This window comes from Centruroides vittatus, unplaced genomic scaffold (assembly GCF_030686945.1).
Source record: "Centruroides vittatus isolate TY-2023 unplaced genomic scaffold, ASM3068694v2 contig_1506, whole genome shotgun sequence".
In the NCBI taxonomy this organism is placed as follows: Eukaryota; Metazoa; Arthropoda; class Arachnida; order Scorpiones; family Buthidae; genus Centruroides; species Centruroides vittatus.
Window position 1 is genome coordinate 881264 of NW_027120931.1, and position 22456 is coordinate 903719.

The 22456-nt window shown below is 31.1% G+C and overlaps 2 protein-coding genes across 3 annotated transcripts in view; one reads left to right on the forward strand and one right to left on the reverse strand.

The window, feature by feature from the left end:
- Positions 1-326: 326 nt before the first annotated feature.
- Positions 327-9153, forward strand: LOC136968697 (protein toll-like). The gene is made up of 2 exons (XM_067262706.1): positions 327-388; positions 6709-9153. The coding sequence occupies exon 2, from the start codon at positions 6718-6720 to the stop codon at positions 9151-9153; it is 2436 nt and encodes an 811-aa protein (XP_067118807.1). The 5' UTR covers positions 327-388; positions 6709-6717.
- Positions 9154-12142: 2989 nt separating this feature from the next.
- The window catches only part of IntS9 (integrator complex subunit 9), a 32651-nt gene continuing 22337 nt past the window's right edge, over positions 12143-22456 (reverse strand). The window contains exons 10-20 of one of the 2 annotated variants that reach the window (XM_067262672.1): positions 21526-21706; positions 21285-21388; positions 19792-19923; positions 19283-19338; positions 19025-19174; positions 18867-18953; positions 17388-17486; positions 17154-17270; positions 14628-14684; positions 12599-12765; positions 12143-12476 (exon numbers count right to left, since the gene is read on the reverse strand). In XM_067262672.1, the coding sequence (XP_067118773.1) occupies positions 12646-12765; positions 14628-14684; positions 17154-17270; positions 17388-17486; positions 18867-18953; positions 19025-19174; positions 19283-19338; positions 19792-19923; positions 21285-21388; positions 21526-21706 (1103 nt within the window). In that variant the 3' untranslated portion in view covers positions 12143-12476; positions 12599-12645. Of the gene's footprint in view, positions 12766-14627; positions 14685-17153; positions 17271-17387; positions 17487-18866; positions 18954-19024; positions 19175-19282; positions 19339-19791; positions 19924-21284; positions 21389-21525; positions 21707-22456 lie in introns of both variants that reach the window. The other variant, XM_067262671.1, reaches the window with a different exon arrangement.

A 22456-nucleotide genomic window follows, 5' to 3' on the forward strand; every position in this document is an offset into this window, starting at 1 on the left:
CTCCCCAAAACCTCCGTTAAGTGTAATTCTATAAAAACTAGTTTGTGTCGCATTCATTAGCATAACGATAGAACGTAGAATAGACCCCCCCGGTCAGAAACACTAAATTTATCGAAGTTCAAAGGATACAATATAAATAGCGCGAAAAGCCAGAAGGAAAAGTGGATTTCCCAATAAGTGGGAAATCCATTGAAAATCTCTGGAATTCCCGTTGTATCCAGAAAGTCTTTGTGGTGTCTGAAAACACCAAAAAACTTTTGAATAATTGTATTTTACGTCAAACAATACGAACATCCTACGGTTACAATACAATAAGTCGTAAGTGGAGTTTGTGTGTGTGATTTTGTACTTGTAAGTTACAAGTACCGCAATTGAATGAAAGTTTCACGTAAGTATTTACATGTTGCTATATTTTTTTTAAGCTCAGATGACAAGTTTAAGTTTAAAAACATGAATATTTGTTTCCACGGTTAATATAAAATATAACAAATTTGTAAGAATTTATCGTAAACTTAGGTGATTGAAACGGATAAAAAAACACTACTCGCGGACGAAATTAGATTCCTCACAAAGTGCTTGAAATAAAACACGAAATTAAATTAATTTAATTTTTGAAAGTAGTAAATTGTCTATTATTAAGTTAACTTTATACGCGTTCTAACAATTAAAAAAATTATTAAAATCCGAAAGAGTAAGAAAGTAGTGTGTCTCGAGAAAAAATAAATAAAATTCTAGGATTTACAGCTTTTGAATCATGAAAGAACAGAAAAATAGTAAACCTTAAAGACAGCGAAAGTATCGATTAATTTGTCCGATACCTCAGAAACTATTGATCGGATAAGTCCGAGACGTATTATACAAGCAGATTATTGTTTTGTTCCATAAAAAAAATACAATCAAAAAGCAAAAATTTAATCGGAATTACGTCAAACCAAAAACAAGAAAAAGTATTAAGAATTGTAATTTTTTTTCTTCACAGAAAGTGATTAATGTGCGAGTGGTCGTGTATTTGTTTCCTGCGAGAACGTGGCCCGCATAGCAATTACTCGGTGGTTTTAACGTTGTTTATTAATTCTGTCAAGAACAAAAGCACCTTGAAGCTCCTGGAGTGTTGTTGGCACAAGGTGACAGAATACATTCGTCAATGACTCTTGACAGTTAAGATATTTGTCGCATGGAATGTCCAGCAAGATCTCCGTACCGTACAACGCGTGAAATGATCTAAGGAGATGCATCCATCTACCAATAACATTCTGAGGAGTTCAAGAATGGAATTCTCGACAGGGCTGATAAACTTTATAACCGCTATGAGCAATTGCTGAGCAACCTGTGCGCGTGCAGGAAACAACCACGAGCCATATTAACCATTTTCTGTGAAAAATTACGACAATACTTAATTAATACTTTTCTTGTTAATTTTAGTTTGGCATGATTCAGATTAAATTTTTGTTTTTCGTTTGTATTTTTGTGCAACAAAACAATGCTCTGTTAAATATGTTAAGCATCACGCTGTTCTGATCAATAGTTTGTGGTATAAGACAAATTAATGGTTGCGCTTATTTTTTGAACATGAGTGTAATGGTAAGACTACAATTAGTAAAAATTCTGGTTTTATCGACATTGGCATTAAAAGATATGCTAAAACAATAAAAGGCATTGATTTGAAAACGTATTGTACTGTAATTACAATAGAATCAGCTTGTTGTAATCACGGATATTGTTATCAGTCGGTTAATGTTGTTAGAATTAATAACTCCCAAAACGTAAGTTTGTCAAACCACGGATGATGATGGTCGCAACAAACATATGTTGTGGTACAGGTCCATTGTGGACCTGCCGGATCGAAGATGGTCACGGAAAAACAAAATTTCCACTAACTGTAGGCTTATTTACGTACTTCGCTTAATGTTATCAGTTTAGGCGAGTTTCAAAGCGATTAGAATAAGATAATTTTATTGTTTTTAGTAAAAAAAGTACGCTTGAATTAATCTACTATACTAAAATTATGTGAAAAAATTAGACTAAAATTCGAAAAATTGAACAGAAAATTTCCAAAATAAATTTCACATCTATCCAGACAAACTTTTAAGTGGAATAATTAAGCAGAAATCTCGAAAGAAAAACAGTATGTACCTGCTAATCGTAATTAAAATAGCCATATTCAACGCCGTCTAGAGATATTTATCAATCTAAATCTGGTATGGTATCATTTCATAACGTGTGGAACACATTTTCGTAAAATGTTAGTACTAAAACTCAACACTAAGGCATTTATGGTGCTGCCAGCAACATTTTATTTGTACAAGGCACTCGTGTACGTAGAGATCTTCAGTGAAGCAAGGATTACTGCTCAATGTGGTCCCTATTCTGAGATGGGGATAAACAGTGTGTTCATCGACTGACCCTAATTGATTGTCTATGATACTGTCTTCTCATCTCGCATACAGTATGATAATGTCTTTCGAGGCTGTCGAATTTACAACACGTCCTCGATAAACTACGCTTTTTAAGTGTCCCTAAGACCAAATATCACACTGATTAATATCCAAAGTGATATAGTGGTGAGTTCTCATAATAATTTTTTAACGGAAATGTCTTTCGCGTGTCCTGAAATGTCTCTAAGCCAGATTTGGTTGTATTTGAACAGCTAAATAGCTTTCTAGATAGCATTTTGAATAAGGGTATTTTTAATTACGATCACTCGGTATATGCAAGACAAAACAAGAAAACGAATGAGAAAATTAGACAAAAATAAAAATAAAAAAACGATTAACACACAGACGAGAGAATAGCTCGAGCCTATTAGCTTAAAATTAGCAATCAATTATCAACCCACGGAGCCTTATGTAATCATCTGATTTCATAAGCAATGAAGCATCTCAGGTAGTATTGCGAGTTGCATAATGCGTATACACTCAGCATAAGTGCCTTTTAAACACACACAGATTGTATTTAGATGCTGTCGTCCCTGAACACGAATAAGAAAATGCTCATGCCCGTAACAAAGGCAAAATCTATATTCGGCTATATCTAAACAACGGTAGAAAGAAAACTTCACGTAATCAGGATAAAGGTCGAATTTTAAGTTTTGTTCTCGTTTTTTTGGATAATGTCGACTTTATCTGCTTTTGACCCGGATAAAGCTTAAAATTAATCGATTTTTAACCAAAAGACTCGGATAAAACTAGCATTAGCCAGTTAATCCTAGCTTTATCCTATTCACGGACTTAACATGTACACTAATCGTAAAGAAAATAAAAGTTTTGTAAGTAAATATATAAAAATGGATGCTATTTCTGCTAATCTATTTTACGTTGCGTGTAATTGCGCAACCTTTTAATAGGGAAATAAATCGCATAATTTTATTTCGTCATCATTTTTCCGTTTCTTAACGACTTCTCAGAATAAATAATAATAATTATTTTAATAACTGATCTTTTTCAAACTGGTCTATATATATATTGAAATTTACCTGTTTATATTTGAATGAACTCCACACATACACACACACACTGCCATTGTGCAACCACAGGATTTTTAAGTTTAAAGAGATAATTATAATTTCGAATTATACTTTTATAAAATAAATAGAACAATTTTTAAAGTGAACTAGAAGAAATACTGAAATTATTATTTAAATAATTCAGGAAGTTTTTAATTGAGTCGCGTACAAAATTTATTTTAAATTGTCTATTTTGTTACACGTGCTTCGGAAACATCGGGAAATTTTATTGAAGATTTCAACAGGAAATTCTATTATACTATTGTTATTGAATGCCGGTGCTATAAAAGCGCAAACTATAAATAAAGAGGGCAAAGGTGAAGGTTTGAAAAAAAAAAAAAACGGTGAATTCTAGTTTTGTAGAAATTGGCATTAATTTAAACTGCGATGGGCTCTTATGAATGATTTTCATAATAGAATCTATAAAACTGCATCTTTTTCAGGTAATTTCTCACATATTTAACGCTAAAATGATAATGTAATCACAGTGGCGTAGCGAACATAACTGGCGCCCGGTGCACGACACTTTATTGGCGCCCCCTCCCCTCCAGAAACACATAGTTTGTCTTGGAGACCATTTGGGCGCCCCCTCCCCTTCCAGAAACACATATAGTTTGTCTTGGAGACCATTTGGGCACCCCTCTGCGAGTGGCGCCCGGTGCATGATACACCCCCTGCACCCCCTCGCTACGACACTGTGTAATCAGCATTTACATTTTTCACATTAAGCACATAAACATGAAAGTTTTCAATCTTTAAAATTCTATTATTAGCCCATTATTTTTTAAATACGTTATAAATTCGAGTGCTTTTTTGATAATTTCCTTCCATTTTTTGATTATTATTAGTGATTAATTTTTAATGTCCAGATCTAAGATTTAGGCATAGGTTATAGGACAATATTTACTACTATTTAATCTGTAATACTACTGGTAAATGCAAAAAAGGGAGGTATTTTTGTATGTATGAATGTTAGTGGTTTATTAAGGGGTTTGATGCTATTAAATTTTGGTGGTTAAAAGTCGAGCGGATGGGGAAATAATGGGGTTCGTGTGTATCTCTAGTCGGGTCAGACTTAATGACGATTTTACTCATTAGCATTTACAATTTTTTTTTTATAAAATCCATCCTTGCCCTCAAAATTTTTATCCTTTAAAATATTTTTAAAATTTTAAAATACAATATTATAACAGATGGCGCCACTAAATGTTGTCGGGAAAGTTAAGCAACTCGTTGCGGGATTTTTCAACAAGTAATCGATTTTGCAATTTTGTGAGAATTAAATTCATTTTTTGAAACACTTTCACATTCAGCTGTGTTCACTGGAACATCTGTTTTTAGCTTTTGTAGTATTTCATCACATACTTAGTGATTACAATTAAAGAGATGTTCAGAGTTCTCTGTACAGTTCTATTGGACAAATATCAACCAGATTTAGTACACATACCGTATGTGGTTTCAATTTTCGGGAAATTAGTTACTTCAAAATTCAGTCCCTAGGGTAAATTTGTTGTTGCTGTCCCTTAATATGCATATTACGTACGTTGCGTTACCGATTCATCAAACCAAACGAACCTTTTCCTTTTAAAACATTTTATGAAATATCACCAAATTTAAAATTCCCATCCCCGGTACCCCATTTGCCTACTGCAGCTTCCCCTCGACCCGCAAATAAGGGAATACCCCTGTTTTTATTTCTTGGTCTTGTATGTCGTCATCTTCACAAAAAATGATGCCATGTCACTGTTTCGTAACTCTTTTTATACACTAAACTTGTTAGAAAACATACATAATATGCGCATTAAGGGGACGACCATCCTGTACTTCGATTAAGAGGACAAGAAGAATCTTCCATAATTTTTTTAAGTTGTTTAAAGTAAAATTGTGTTACAATTGAAGTACTTAGGTGTAAAAGGGAATAAGCCACACAAGACAGCAAGATGACTGACGCTTGCGAGACATGTGATGCATATCATGTAGAAATAGAAGGAAACAAACAAAATGCAGAACAATAAAGATTAACCTAGAAATCTATCAGAAGAGGGCTGAAGCCATGCAAAATAATTTGAAAGTGCAAGCAGCTAAGAATGCCAGGAATGAAGAAGTAATCAGTTTTGACTCGCAATAGGACTTGCCTGTTCCAGATCTAAGCGTTGGAAAAGCTTGGATGTACAGTACAATTTGGACGTACTACATCATTGTAATACAGATAAAGAGTATATGCTTACATAGACAGAAAATATTGCCAAGCTGGGCAGCAAAGAAATTGCTGCATAATAATTGGACTATCGTGTCAATCTGGCTGCAACTTGTGCGTGAAAAAAATTTCCAGCCATTGAACATAGATTCTTAGCGGTCACACACAGCTACCATTAATCGTGACTTTACCACAATAGAAGAGAAAGTATTTAAAGCAGATGCGGTGCTATAAATGATCCAAGTGTAAGCTATATTTGTAACTAAGATGAAACAATCAAACTTGTGTTTTGAACCCATTTTAAAACAAGTTAATGTTGATAAGGCGTCATTAAGTTTTAATCAAATAAGATGTTTCGGGTTTGAAACTGAACACCCAAATACCATATTTATGAAGCATTTTCTTAACGAAGACTTCGGGTTGTCAATATAGGCAAGTGGAATTAAGATCTTAAAATTGAGAGATTAGTAAATCTGAAGCTAAAATATAATGAACCAATCGGTCTTAAACACAAACATTTAAATGGAATATTTCTTAAATTCTGTATGGCTTATCACCTTTTGCACCAAGCCATTCAATTATGGAATTATTTATTCTGTTGTGTGAGTGATATTCTGTCCTAACTTCGAGACTAAATTGTGTTATGACTATTTAAAAGTCTGTCATTTTCAGACAAGAGATAAGTAATTAGTGGTATATGTCATATGGGGTGTTGGACAGTTTAACATTCCCCTAGTCTCTGTTAATCCAACCCTGCGAGTCATACAATATAGATTATATAAAGAAATAGTGAAAGGTCTTTAATATTTATGTACGAGTAGGTATTCATTGGGGTTTTACGAGAGTGGTACTCAATGGGAGGGCGTTACACCGAAATTTAACTGTATATGATGACAAATATTTTTAAGAGTAGACTTTTCTTACGTGGCTCCAAATTACTCCGCTGCTTTCATTCTTTAATTTTTACAGATATATAAAGTAGTGTAAATTTATATTTATTTCTTTACAGGACTGGAAGATGAAAGCTTCATCGGTATCGTTTCTAATGCTGTTTTTAATAATAAGAAAGACTCATTCTACCATACTTTGTTCTTCTATCAATCCTGTCAACTGTAGATGTTACGAAGCGACTCTTCTCGAACCAGAAGAAGAAGTGCGTATTAGTTGCCCCGATCTTAGGTCGTACATAGTAGAATATGCCATTAACTACGGAATGAAATTAGAATGTCTGACTCCAGAATCTCCTTACGCTCCTGCACTTTTTAAAAATATGAATACTACCGAAATCGTCAGTTTCGAATTCACCCATTGCCCACCTCCTAATATATCATTCGGCGAAGTACTGGAAGGATACACAGTGAATTCCTTAAAGTTTATCAGTAACAATAATAGTATAAAATCTGAAAGTTTTGAAGGATTGAACGATTTGCTGACTCTTATTCTCCAACGTAATTATATCCCTTTCATTTCCAAAGATCTCTTCCGACACGTAAAACAGTTACAAGTCCTCCGACTTAATGATAATCGTATACGGAAATTGGACGACGAATCGTTCAGTTATCTTTCCAATCTTACACATTTAGAACTTGGTGGAAATCCGATCGAAGTCCTTCCCGAGAAAGTCTTTTTTAGACTTTACAATTTAAAAGTCCTTCACGTATATAAAATTCAATTAAAGAACTTATCCACAGATGTTTTTAAGGATCTTTCGTCGTTAAAAATACTCGACATATCGAGCAATTATCTAGAAAAACTTCCAGATTCAATATTTGATTCTCTTCTTAACGTCGAACAGGTCAATTTAAGAAGTAATAAGTTGAAATATCTTCCGGAGGATTTATTTACATCTACTTTAAAACTGAAGGTGTTAGATTTCGGTAGAAATTACGAATTAGACGAATTGCCCGAAACTTTTTTATTTACTTCACATAAATTAGAAAATATCGCCATGGATAACTGTAACATTACTTCTATACCCGACCATTTCTTTTCGCACGCTAACCAATTGAAGATCATTAAAATCAACAACAACAGGATTTATTCTTTATCGAATGACCTCTTCCGAAATAATTCAAATGTGAGGAAATTATACATGAATTATAATCGCTTAACGACCCTTCCATCTGAAATCTTCAACAAGCAATACAGACTAGAAACACTAGGAATTTCCAAGAATAATCTTCAATATCTTCCGAGAAATATATTCCGGAATCTTATAAATTTAAAGGTCATCAACTTATCTTATAATAATATTACATATTTGGAACCAGAAATATTTAAAAATATGGTAGAATTAGAAGTATTCGATATAAGCAATAATAAATTAACTAAAATACACGAATTGGGTATTCGTAACTTACGAAAAATTAATATATGTAAAAACCAATTAACTGAATTTCCAAATTTTAATTGGAATTTTAATTTGGAAGAGGTAAATCTTCAATACAATAATATTAAATCTTTGACCGTTCCGCTTGTAATTTCCCAAAGGACGATAATAAAATTGGGATGGAACAACATTTCTCACATTGATATTTCGGAATTAACGACGATTCGTAATGATTATGACGTTCAAAAAATTGTGTTTTCGCCTCCGAAATGGTTCCTTTTTCCCAATCCGATTTCCTGCGACTGCAATATTTATCGTTTTGTGTCGTTTATTAACGATGCCAGAGCTTCTTCGAAAGAACTAATTTCGGACGAATTTGCAGATTTCGACGATCTCTCCTGCTCGCAGCCGAAAGAATTGTACGGGAAGAAACTATTTAAACTCGATTCCAACCAGTTTAAATGTAGAATAACCGAAAATTGTCCTCCGTACTGTAATTGCACCATAACCGAAGATGGTAAAATATCGGTAAACTGCAGCAATCGAAGATTAAAAAGGTTTCCGGACGTTGCACCCTCCAATGCTACCATTCTTGATCTATCCGGCAACGATCTCACTAGTTTGAGCGATTTAAGAAAGACGATTTGGCAAAATGTCACAGAAGTTCGTTTAAATAACAATAATATAATAAATGTTTTCGAAGATTGGAATCGTCTGAGTAACTTGAAGACATTGTCACTGGACCATAACTCTTTGAGAGTTTTGCCCTATGATTTTATGGATTACGTAGCAAATCGGGCCGAATTTGAAATTTCTTTAGGAAACAATCCGTGGCAATGCGATTGCAAAACTGTACGTTTGAAAACGTGGCTTAGTAAAAATTATAATAAAATCAACGATATTAATAAAGTTTATTGCGAAAATAAGAGAGATAAAAATGGGACAATGAACTTGATCAGAGTACCCAACCGAGTGATTTGTCCATCGGATAACTGGCAGCACAAAAATCAGCTGGCCATTTTAATTGTCATTACAACAGTAATAACATTGTTAATATTTATCATATTGATTCTATTTTATAAAAATAGGAATACTGTAATAGCTTGCCTTTTATTTTCATTTTAGTCTTTCATACGAGAAAGACAATTGAAGATAAATCACTTGATACTTTGGTCACAGTAGCAATGACTCTTCCAACGAATTAGTAAACAAAAAACTTCCATTACTATATTCAATACAGAGAAAAAAACATTAGTAGAACCTCTGTTTAGCGCTACGTCTGAAATTGGCACTAAATCGAAAAGCCACAAACAGTAATAGTTGTATATAATGAGATCAGTACGGGTTTAAAGTATATAGTATATTATAATTTATTAATAAATAAATTAATACATGTATATATGTGTTATGTGTCGTGTATTATATACAGGACTTCTCGGAGATCGAGAAAGGCCCCGACTATTTATCGAGGCCTCTGACACATTGAAAAACAAGATAGAGTTTAAAAAATTTCATTATATATTTTATATATTATATGTAAAATATGTTTTATATGCATATTATATATGTTCTATATTGTATTATATTAAAATTTAATGGTTTTTCTTAATACACAAGTAATACAACTGTAAAAATATTCTTAATGTCTCGTAAGTGCGGATTAGGCAAATAGCTCTGTGATAGACTATTTTAATAAATTATAATTTTTTTTTTTTAAAACCTATTTGTATTTTCTTTCGGGGAAACCACACTCAACAAAATGACATTTGTTTGATTCCGGAAATGCATTTCGGGCTTACACGGTGTTTGCACTGTTCACTTTTCGGTGTTTGCACGGTTCTGGACCACTTTAGGGAGATGACCAAAAACCATATGTTTTTTAAAAGAAAATGCTAAAAACCATCCATTTCTGAGTAGAAAGTGCAATTTTCTGTATATCCTTGCAACAAATTTCTGTATTTTCTCCTTATTATATTCTCCCTGTATATCAAAAACATGCAATAGATATTCTTGGAGCTGGCAAAGATTAAAACAAACTCAATTTTTTGGGAAGATTAAAAATGAGACTAATTGAAGATTATCTGTTAATAAGTTTGTGATACATTGTAGCTAATGAAATAATTATAGGATCATTCCGTGCCAAGTGATCAAAGTCTCCAGCTCGACTCAGATTTCAATGAAATTTGGCACAAAAGTAGCTAAGAACATTAAACTACACCATACAAAATATTAGCCCCGTATGGTTCTTGAGATATAAGCCTAAATGTAAAGGTACCTTATGCAACCTCTGAGTGAGCAGTGGTTAAAAAGCAAACTTGCAATGGTAATTAAACAATGCAAAGACAATTACAGCATGAAACTTGGTAGGATAAGACAGTTTCAAGTAGATAAATTCAGATACGCTAACAGAAGCTTCTGACGAAATGTACCGTATTCACATATCTTCACCAAAGTTTGAACAAAATTCGTTCTCATAAAACAGAAGCCATAGTATTTCAAGCATACAGCTGTCATAGTTTTAGAAATATGCCCACTGAAAATACAGAAAACTTTTGAGACCCAATTTTTACCAACGTTTAGAGGCAAATAGTGTCATATGGGGTATCTTAAATTTTTTCCTTTTTTGCTGCATTAGAAAGAGCATCTTTCCTACTATCGAAATACATACTTTTACATTCTCTGCCTGAATAAGAGCAAAAATGTAGCATTAAACCTAGTGATGTCTTGATTGTGCAAAACAAAAGCCACACTTTGATAACTTAGAACTATAAGAGACTACGGAATGCAACTTGGCCTCTTAACTCATCAGCTGGTTGTTATTATGCAATTAAATTAAAAGATCTTGAATGTGCATGCTTACTGAGCTATGCTCACTCAAATATTAAGCAAAATCTTGGCAAGGATTTTGATTATTTTCCAAAAACAGTTTGATTTTTAAAGTTTATGATAAAATATGCATGGTTTGTATGGAAACTAATTATACAATGAAACATATCTAACAACATAAACAGACATGTTTGCCGCCCATTCAAGAAACGAGATTATTTAAACATTATGTTTTTACACGTTCTTATGATATGTATCGTCGGACAATTTGTAAGTAATCATGATAAGTACATTTAAAAATTAAAATGTGCGGTAAATATGTCATCTCTGTCCAATTATTTCTGTAAGCATTTTATTAAATATGTAAATAAAAAAATTATGTTTATAATACTGACTTCAAAAAGTCCTCCTCCTACCTGTCAAACCTTGATTCCACCTCTCCCTTTTCTATATGAGCCCGCTAATCTGGTTTTTCTACTTTTCTCAAATTATTATTTTTAAAAATATTTTTTCAAAACCACCAAAAAATCTCTTGGAAGCAAACGAGTTAATTAATATTCACTTTTTATTTATATTGTGTCGCATTTTCTATTTTTATACTACTTATGAATTAGCGGTCAATAAGATGGAAATTTTATTGTATTCGCATTTAAAATTTTTTTAGCCGTTCAACTCGGTTCGCCCAAGATTAAATCCCGAATGGCGCTACTTGTTATACTTTCAAGGCCCAGCTATGAAAAGGTGACGGTCAGATATGCCCAGATGGTTTGGACTTTAGTCTACCTCTCTATGGTCGAATTCGGACAATCAAAGAACTTTAGGTGGAAGTCTGTACTTGATATGTCACATCTTGTCCTTTACCACTCGGCTGCTCCCATTGTGGACCTAACAGAACTCACGATGAATAATATTTTGAAAGATCTCTTAGTGCCCTCAAAGCAAAAAAGTCTAATAAAAAAAAGGTGCCAGCACAATATACACGAGCATGAACATGCTTGTGGAGTTTTCTGGGTTTTCTTCGCGTAACGTCTAAATAGGGGCCAGTTTCCCATAAAAGACTTTCCGGGAGGCATTCCTGCTTGGCGGATCGCCCATGTGTTGCATTGTCGTAATCGAATAAAACCAAACTGTCATTGGAAAGGGGCAATCTTCTCCTTCCATATTCCCTAAATTATTTAGGTTGTCTATCGAAGAAGTTAATTGAGAAATCATACACAGCCTTACCTTTATTTATGATAAAGGGATGTTAGTGTAACTACTTTACATTGATAATACTGCAAAACAATAACACACATGAAAAAATTTACATTTATTTTCACTTTTATACAGGTAAAGTCGTATGTTAACTTTTATTTTAATTTCAATTTTATATATCAGTTTACGAACACAAAGTTGATTCATCCAGTGGTCACTAATGTTATTTTAAGAAATAGTCAGAAAGATGGAGTAAAGGTCCCAGGAGGGGCAGAAGACCCGAAATGCATTTCCTGGTGCAGTAAAGTTGAAAAAGTCAATTACTGGCATGTTCCTTTTGCAATTTTTTTTTCGCTCCAGCGAAATTTATGCTTATAACTAAAGAACCACATATTTCTATTTTCATATGAAATTTCAAAATTATATATCTTCAAAGACATGGGGCAGAAGAGTTTATTAAACAATAACTAAATACGTCGTCATAAATATACTCTTTCCAAAATCACGAGAAGAAATTCATTCAAATTTTATAAAAAAATAAATTTATTACTTTAAATAAATTATTAATTCTTGCTGTCTTTGTTAACATTAAAATAATTAAAATTTCTTCAGACATTGCAAGAGTAAATCTCTCAATCTGGTTCTAATTGTAGAATCTCCTTGACAAATAATATGAGTGGAGTGATCTTCCACTTGAATTAATGTATCTTCGTGTTGCTGTCCAGTAAATTGTTAAATTATAATAATTATTAGAATACTTCTATATCAAAATTTTAAGTTAAAAGTTATAAAATTTAAAATTTATATTATACAGTGACAAATGAAAGTATTAAACATTTCTCTGTATGAAGAAAACTAGCGGTGTAATTGTCAAATAGTCCCAAAAATTTTTTTTAACATTTCTGATTTTAGTTTCTAACAAAGAGATTTTTATTGTAATATTAATTTATCTATTATCTACTTTCATGTTTACCTCTTTCATAAGCAAGCAAATAGAAAAAGAAACCTTGTTTTCTCCACTGGACTACACTTAAAATATGAATAAGAAACATGCCAGAAAATATATACAAGAAATACACTTGATACACACTAAAAGAAGACAAAACTTGAAAATTCAATCAGCACTTTCATTAATTTTATTACTTAATATCGTTGAGGTTAACCTTGTTTCATAATTTTGAATTTAAAATGAACTGATGTTCTAAACATTAATGATGATTCTAATTATGGCACTTCACATGCAGTTTTAAATGTTGTCGGGAAAGTTAAGCAATTTGTTGCTGGATTTTTATAAAAATAAATTGACTTACTGATGATTTTATAATTTTTCTGAACTTAACTTTCTTATCAGTTATTCTCAACCTGTTATTTCTTTGGTGTTCCAGTTGAAGATAATTTTTAATTTGGCAATTACATCACAGACCCATGTGAAAATATGATTTGTAATAAATAAATACATTGAATTGATGCAAAAGTTTCCGAAATTTTCTAACCTCTCTAGGATTTTCAAAATTGTTCTTCGACAGATTGGACAGATGGCATCTACAAGTTTGTTGTGGAATATGTAAATTCCATTTTATTTGACAATACCAACTTTTTAAATATGTCAAATTTTCCAATACTTTCTTGTGACCAAATTCACACATGTACTTTATCAATTTGAGATAAAAGTAACTGAATATTATCACTGCTTGGTGCAATCATTTGGCAAGAATGTCTGCTCCAATCTATAATTGGTTCGGTAAATTTAAACATAAGTAATATAAAGTCAAAGATAAACTATGTTCGGGAAGGACTTCCGTCCTACTGGATGACAGGCTGTGGCAACCAACTGCATGAGAAATGATCAAGATACTTTGTTGTGACAGTCACCATAGTTCGTCCACAGATGAACATTGTATACTTTCTTCGTGACAATGCAAGAAGGCACATATCGAGCCGAGACCAAGCAGAAACTGCTTGGTCTCAGCTTGGAGTTTTCCCTCATCCCATTGTACAGCACAGATGTTGCATCATCCAATCACCATCTCTTCCACTCCACACAACACTTTTTGGATTGAAAGCAGATTGCTGATGAAGAAGAGATGAAAATTGCACTTGCAGAATTCTAAAAGTCAAAACAGCCCAAGTTTTATTCAGCAGGAATCTGTGACCTGTTCAATTGATGGAAGAAGGTAGTTCAACTTAATGGCAATAATATATTTTTTTTGTTTTTGAAATAAATATCGTGCAATGAGCTCTAGAAAATTCCAAAAACTTCTGCAACAATGCAATATTTTAGATGATGCAGAGTATTTGCTGTTGGACAAAATTTCCGTGGAAGCTTCTTTGAACACAGCCGTCAAATTAATAAACTAAGTCCATGTAACAAATATTTTCTAAAAATTCTAGTTTTACACATTTTAATAAATAAAGAATTTGGTTTGTTAAAATTTTTTTTATCAGTCTATATAACTGGATAACTATTACAAAATGCAAAGAACTAATCCATGTCTAATAAAAATTTTATTTTCTCTAACTAATTAAATCATAATTACTAAAGTCTAGTTATAAGAAAAAAAATGTATTGCATTACTCACCATATGAACAATATAGCCATTAGGACTTTCTTCAAGTTTTACATCTGCAAATCCAGCCTAAAGAAACAATTCATATAAATGAGAAATCATTATTTTAGCATTGTCCAATAAATAATTTTAGTAAGAAATATTACAATCAAACTGTGTTGCTTTTACCTCATTTGATAACTCAAAATGACATCAAAACAATCTCAAGCCTTTTATAACAACAGGTGGACTTGCACAAACACCAAATATCTGGGCATAAAATGTGGCATTTAGTTTAATCCATCTGTCAAAAATGGCCCAAGATCATTTTGAATCATCAAATGAGGTGAAAGTAACATCACAGGAGGCATTTTGGGTGGTTACAATAGATGGCTTACAGCCATGTTTCTGGAAGCTGTACAAATGCTGGTAGAAGTGTATTTTTGATCTTGGGGATAACTTCGAAAGTGGCTGTGCATTGGCATTAACAATTATCCAAGGCAAGGAACTATGCACCAAGTCTCTAAACTATTTGGTCATATCATGTACATTTAAAAGTTCACAGAAACCACAATAACTAATTGCATAAATACAGTGTATATGTCTATTTTAAGAAAAAACTAAACATGTATGTACATAGAAATAAGTTATGTAATCCTGTAAGAAATATCATTCATATTTGATATTTGAACAGTGAAAGACAATATAAGAGATTCTTACAATTGCTAAAATCATTATTCATTACAATAAATTTTGTTATATTAAATCACCAACAAACCATAATATATGTAAATATTTATCAAAGTTTTACTTGGTTATTCATTCAAATACCAATAAAAAAACTTATTAATTTCTCTTATTAAATAGTGATTCAATTTAGAAAAATTATTAACTAATTTAAAATAAAACAGACAATTCAGGTAATCTTTATTATTTGAAAGAATGATATACATTGTCTATAGACATTATTAATTACTATTTATTAATGATTGTGTGACGGACGAAGGGACGAGGGTGTTCAATCAAAAATTTTTCGATTTTTTCCCTCCACCATTTTATCAAAAGATCTGTTGAAACCCATAAAAAGTCTTTCCCACGAACTTACTTTCTCGTTGAGGATGATCCATCTAGTTAGGCATATGTCACCTGGAACCTTTAGAAGTAATTCACGTATTGGACACCCAACCCTTAACAATGAGATTCTGACCTCATGGAAAAAACCCAAGTGGAAAAACAATATGAAGGAACGATGACAAATCCAGCAGTTATCATTTGGTTAGCCACCGCGAGCCCAACCCTGGAAAAACTTTCCGCAACCTTCCGATCTATGTCCAAGTGTTACCCCACCTAGAAGACCGGGACCTTAATACCGTGGAAATATTATCGTGTGGATTGCTTTATATTGTGGACTGTTTATTCTGTGGATTGTGAACCTCTGTGGAATATACTGTCTAGGATCGTGGATACCTGGCAGCTCAAGGAACTCTCACATCTCCCTAACCAAGGTATTTATCAACTTGCGAATCGTTTGTAAACTCTCTCTCTCCGTGTATCTAGGAGTACGTCATTGTTAGCTATGCGTCGTGCTGTAATTTTTTATACATTTTTATTAAATGTACTCTTGTTACGTAGCCAGTGTCCTGAGTATTTCACTTTCTCGATTCTCCTACCTCCACAACGAACGTATCCGCTCACCCGTGACCGTTCGCGTGACGTAAGAACCCTCCGTCGCGATATCCGAGTCTTGACAGACTCGGTGGTGTCACATCCTGACGAGGGGTCAAAGAGACTCCGACCCTCCGGTCACAATTGTATTACAATCTTATTACTTAACCACCCAAAACTGAAATTTACATAATCAGCATTCACTGTTATCAAAGAATATAAGTTCTTTCTAGTCAAGGATCAACATTTTATTCCTCTTTTCATGAACATATAGTTACTATATTAAAATAAACTTTATTGAAAATACTGTATAAATCCATTATTCAAATATAAATTTATTCAATTAATATATGTAGCTACTCTTTATACATAAAATTCTCAGCTTAAAATCATCACAACACTTTTCTGGTCATGGGGGGAAATAGAAATGGCAACACCAGGGATTAATGAATCAACACAAAACTTATTATGAATAGGTTATGTTAGGAACAAATGAGTAAAACCCATGGGGTGAGCAAGCAGTAAACTGAGCTAAGCAAGAGAGAGAGCAAAGAGAGGGTTGGACAAAGCAAGAGGCACTCAACCCCATGGGAGTTGAGTGAAATAAGCAAAGTAAATGAGTAGGGTAGGACCACTTTACGTCTGCTTGATCACCTTATGGACTTCACTCATTTTTTCAAAAATCTTTGAACTACTTAAATTTTTGTAGTAATGAAGTGAGCAAGCAAAGTGAGCGAGGGCAAATTCCCTATTGTATGATGTATGTGTGATAATAGATTTTAAAAAGATTTTTTAACAAAAATTTTAAAATATATTCATAAACTGTAATGAAGAAAGTAAAATGATAAATTTTAATATAATACAAAAACATTTAAATAATTTCCTATGATTTACCTTTGTTAATTTTTGGGAAAAATGAGGCACATCTAATGTTCCCCAGGCATAATTGGAAGGATAGCCATATTCTTCTTCATTTTTTCTTTTTTTAGATTGATTTGATTGTATCAAAGGCTAAAATTATATTTAATAACACAATAATAAGAAAGTTAAAGCAGCATTGTATTAATATTAAAATAAGCTAATTTATTTCATTTACATTTTTAAACAATATCAATAAACTATTCTTACCTTTAAAATATATTTATTATTTTTAACAGTTAATAATCCTGTTACGGTCATCATGGCGACACCTGGCTTTACTTCAGTTGGCATCAAAGAAGCTGCTAACTAAACCATTTAATATAATTGTTATTCACATATAATTAATAATATATATTATAATATAAACCATATTATTCATCAAAAATATGTAAATCATAAATAGTAGTAAAACTATTATTGGAATGTCATATCTCTTGATTATTGTACCTTATCTATTAACAAAAATTATATATGTGTAAACAGAATCAGCTACAAACAATACTCCAAAAACCTGATACATTATAACAACATAGCCAACCACTGCCATATGCCATCGGGCTATATAACGGTTACATAAATAATAAATTACCAAACAGTTGTTTGGTAATTTATTATTAATGTAACCGTTATATAGCCCGATGGCATATGGCAGTGGTTGACTTAGACTTTACATAAGCCTTTTTTTTTTTTTTGTTAAAATGAAAAAGAATACAGTTTGCCCTTTATTTTCATTTTTCAATGGCTGTGTTTTGTAATGACAGTGGTAGATTTTTCACCACACTTTAATCTATTAAAATAGTATTTCCTAATCATATTGTATAGCTATTCTGCAAATGAAAGCTCTTGTAATGATCATAATAAGATTTAAATCAAGAAATTTTAATAACAAATAAATAAATAATAAGTTATTCTATAAAAAAATTTGAAATTCTTTCCCTAATATTTGGGAAGGGATATTCCATTAAATACATCAGAATACTTAAAAACTGTTATTAAAATTTTTTAACTAATAATCCCTAACTTTCAAACATGTCATCCAAAGTCAAACAAAATAATTGCATGTTATAGAGAGTTCCATTTTTAAACAGCTAAGAAGAACAAGTAGAAAATCTTGTACTATTTTATAATTTATTTAAATATGAAAGTTTTACTTTTTTCATAGTTAATATGTTATCCCGCATAAATTATTACTTAAAATGTTAAAACTGTAAATTAAATAGACCATAAAAATTAAATTTTTACGAACGATTTTGATATTACTAAAGCCAAAACAGGCAGAGTGCCAATGCATGATAGCTCAAAATTCTTGTTTGTTAGCTTACAATAGTATAATTTTGGAATATGGAAAGAAATTTAGAGGTATCAAAGTATTATGTATGAAAGAGCAAGTTGTCCTAAAATGTCTAAAAGATTACTTTTATTGCAAATAATATATTATAAAACTGAAAAAAATGTAGTTTTAAAGATTCTTCTATGTAATTAGAGTACAGTTTAATTTCAAAAAATAGTTATTTTTGTACTGAAAGTTCATAAATATGAAATTACAAGATTGAAATATTAAAATAAAACAAGTTTCATTCATCAAGAATTAGTTAAATATAAATTTATATAAATTATTATTATTAAAAATGAATTAAATATTATTTTCTTCCATGTTATAATAATTTAAATGAATTTTGACTATACCTCGGCATCCATATACAATCTCTCGTAGCGTCTTTTAATTGGGATCTGCAACACGTCGCCTCTTTTATACGATATTATTGGAAATTCCTAAAAGTAAGTTTACAATTCTTTGCATAAAATTATAAAATTTTCTATAAATATATTCTTTTATAACTTACTCTTTCCAAAGCTAAATCTGTCCTATGATGTTGTAGAGGTGGAGGAACAATGTACTGTTCGGGGACAATTAAATGAGTTGGTTTCAAATCTCTGATTAATTTATTTGCTTGATTAAAACTTAAACTTGTATCAATTGGATAATGTGCAACCTAATATTAATGCAAAATTAAATAATTTCATCAATAAACTAGAAATATATGTATAAATATAAATAAAGTAATTGAAAGTTAAAAATTAAATACTCAGAATATAATTACTTTCATAGATAATGGTTGAAAAGGAGCTACGGCTTCCAAATATGGAAAATCTGGTTCTGTTGATATGACACAAACATATTAATAAGCTTTCGATTTTTAATTTCTAATTAAAATCTTTTAATTAATTAATCAGTTCAAATATAAAAGTATTTTAATGTGATAAATTTCATTTAAATCAGTGTATGTGTTTGTTAAAATTTCAGAAGGAAACTTTGATTTTATTTAATTCAAACAACATTCAAACATTTGATTAACTCATATTAATATTATAACAGACATTATTTATAAATGTCTGTTATAATACAACAGACATTTTATATTATAATTTCTGTTGTATTCTCTATTTACTATTACTGAAGATAGTATGCTTATTTATTTGAATTAAGAATTATAATTATTAATCTTCAATATCTAAATTACCATAACTTAGGTGATATTGATTACTATATTTACACTACACTGATTTTATCATGTAAAAACTCAATGTGCTAATTAGGTACCCTTATTACCTGTAAATACAACAATATTATTAGAGGAGCCACCCCATAATTCCATAAAATGAACTGCATCTCCAAATCTTAAAGATGGATGACCAGCAAAAACAATGCAAGGAGTTCGAAATTCAGTACTAAAATTCTCAACTGAAAAAAAAAAATTATTAAATGACATGTAAAGTCACTAATTATAAGTTATTTTTTTAAATTAATAAAATAATTTTGGTGAATATTCCAACTTCATATATAGAATATAAATATAACTTTTTATACACAATAAATAACAAGTAATTTTAACATAACATAATTAACTGTGGAGGTCTGTGTGGTGCACTTGCTAGTTGCACCACACAGACCCTGAGCAAGCCTTTGCTTCCAGATGTATTTAAATTTATTGGGTTATGAATATGGTTGGTGTGATAACACATCCCATCTAAGCTATAACAGTTTCTGACGAGTTACCAGACTTGTGTGAAATTTGGCATTATCTTGGTAAAACACTACACTTTGTTTGTTGATCAATTCTGGCCCTTTCTGTTTGATGATATTACTCAATTTGTTTACTCGATGGCAGTACACTTTCAAATCAATTGTTAAATTGTCTGGTAGAAGCTCAAAAACAAATTACTTTAAAATCCAACCATAGAGAGCATCTCTCGTTAATAACATGTGGAACCCATATATCGAGCTTTGAAACGAAACCAATTCATTTTAAGTAATAATAAACGGTTCAATTTAACAGATTTAATCTCTTAGTGATTTCACGTGTTGTTATACAACAGATTGCTTCAATCGGTACCTTTATTTTGTTTTCGTTGGCTTTAAATGGCCATCCAGAATGTGGTGTATCTTCGATATTAAAATTGCAAGAACGCAATTTTGTAAACCAGTTTTGGCACTGTCTTTCTCTCAACACATCATCTCTAAACATGTACCACAAGTTTTTTCTTGTTTGAACAGCATTTTGGTTTTTTAGTTATAAAAAAGCAAAATATGCCGAAAATGATGCATGCTTTCAATTTTCCATATTTGATGGGTCACCGAAAAAAAAAAAAAAAAAAAAAAACAATTGTACAGAATCAAACAAAATTTTTTACAAATAAGCCTTAAAATGTCGGCTGTCGAAGTATATAATGAAAATGTGGTTTAAAATAAAATTGGCTGGTAAAAATATATCTAATTCCTCTAGTAATAAAAAAATGAAATTACTTTCCGAACAACCCAATAGATGTAACTTTATGCTTTTCTTCCAGATGATTCTAAATTATTTACAATTTAAATAATTTATTAAATAACTTAGATAAGAGATGGCACCTAACTTCTACCTCATATTAGCAAATTACTTAGTATTAATTATTAAAAATAACGAATTTATAGCCAGAGTACTTAAGGTGATGGTTTGGCTATGTATATAAAAATTAAATCTCAGAAAACTGATACGACTTTAACATATACTACAAGAATTTAAAACTGATTTTATAATCATTTGGTTATTTGTTTACACTTACCACAAATACTTGGAAAATGCTTTAGTCTCCCATTTCGAATTAACTGAGCATGAGGAAATGGCTCTTCTGGTAAATATACTTTAGACTGTTTACTTTGAGAGAGCCTAAAAATGTAATTTATATGCAATATTTCAGATTATTATTTAAAAAAAACTTATTTCAAATAATTTATTAGGTTTAGCGTTAGTTTAGTTTATTGAGTATTTAAGTTATCATCATCATCATCATCATCATAACTTACCATTCTGCTAAAATGTTTGAATAAGCCAATGAATAATCTGCTACTGGTGACAGAAAATATATAGGTACAGAAACTTGTCCGGTTGAATCTAATTGGACTGCTAAACATTCAAACAAGTCATATGTAACACCAGACGGATAACAAGGAATTAAAACATTCCCATTATTACGAACTGTCATAGCTGTCAAACAAAAAAAATTAGTAAAAATCATTACGTAAAAGAGAAAAATTATAAATTAAATTTTAAAAATAACATAAATTAAATTACAGTGGAATTATTCAATCTACTTTTATAGTAGTATTTTAAAATAGTTAAATTTAGATGAATTATTTTAGAGATCAGCCATATTCAAATATTTTTATCAGAAGTCCACATTAGTTATAAGTCACGGGTAAACAAGTCACAAACATTTTTATACATTCCAAATATATAAAAGTACTTTTGAAGAACATCTAATAGTAACATATATATTGCTATCTTATCAAGATATCCTATATGTTGTAAAAATATATATGTAGTGATTTGAGATAATGGAGACTGGATTAAGCATGTTATGGAATTATTAAAATTATTACTAATATAAAAGCCATCATCTATATGTGCGTGTATGTGAATTCCTTATAACTCCTGCAATTTTTGTCCAATTTAGATGAAATTTTGGTTATATTTGTTTTATGTTCTGTCGGGAAGTATAGGCACTTATTTTGTGGAAATATTAGCTATAGAATAAACATTTTATTGACTTTGGATCAGTGATTGCACTATTGTTGCAGTGATATCAGTGACCACGTGACATCCATGCTCAATGAGGGAATTTCCCTTCAGTTAATACGTTTTTAAATATTTTGGCAAATATTGTATTTTAAACTTCATTAAATTTAAACTTTAAAAATAATAGTCGCATCAGGTCACTTCTTCAAAAAAATCTTT

What these genes read in the sequence shown, in the direction of transcription:
- LOC136968697 (XM_067262706.1), top strand. Translation starts at nt 6,718, where the DNA reads ATGAAAGCTTCATCGGTATCGTTTCTAATGCTGTTTTTAATAATAAGA.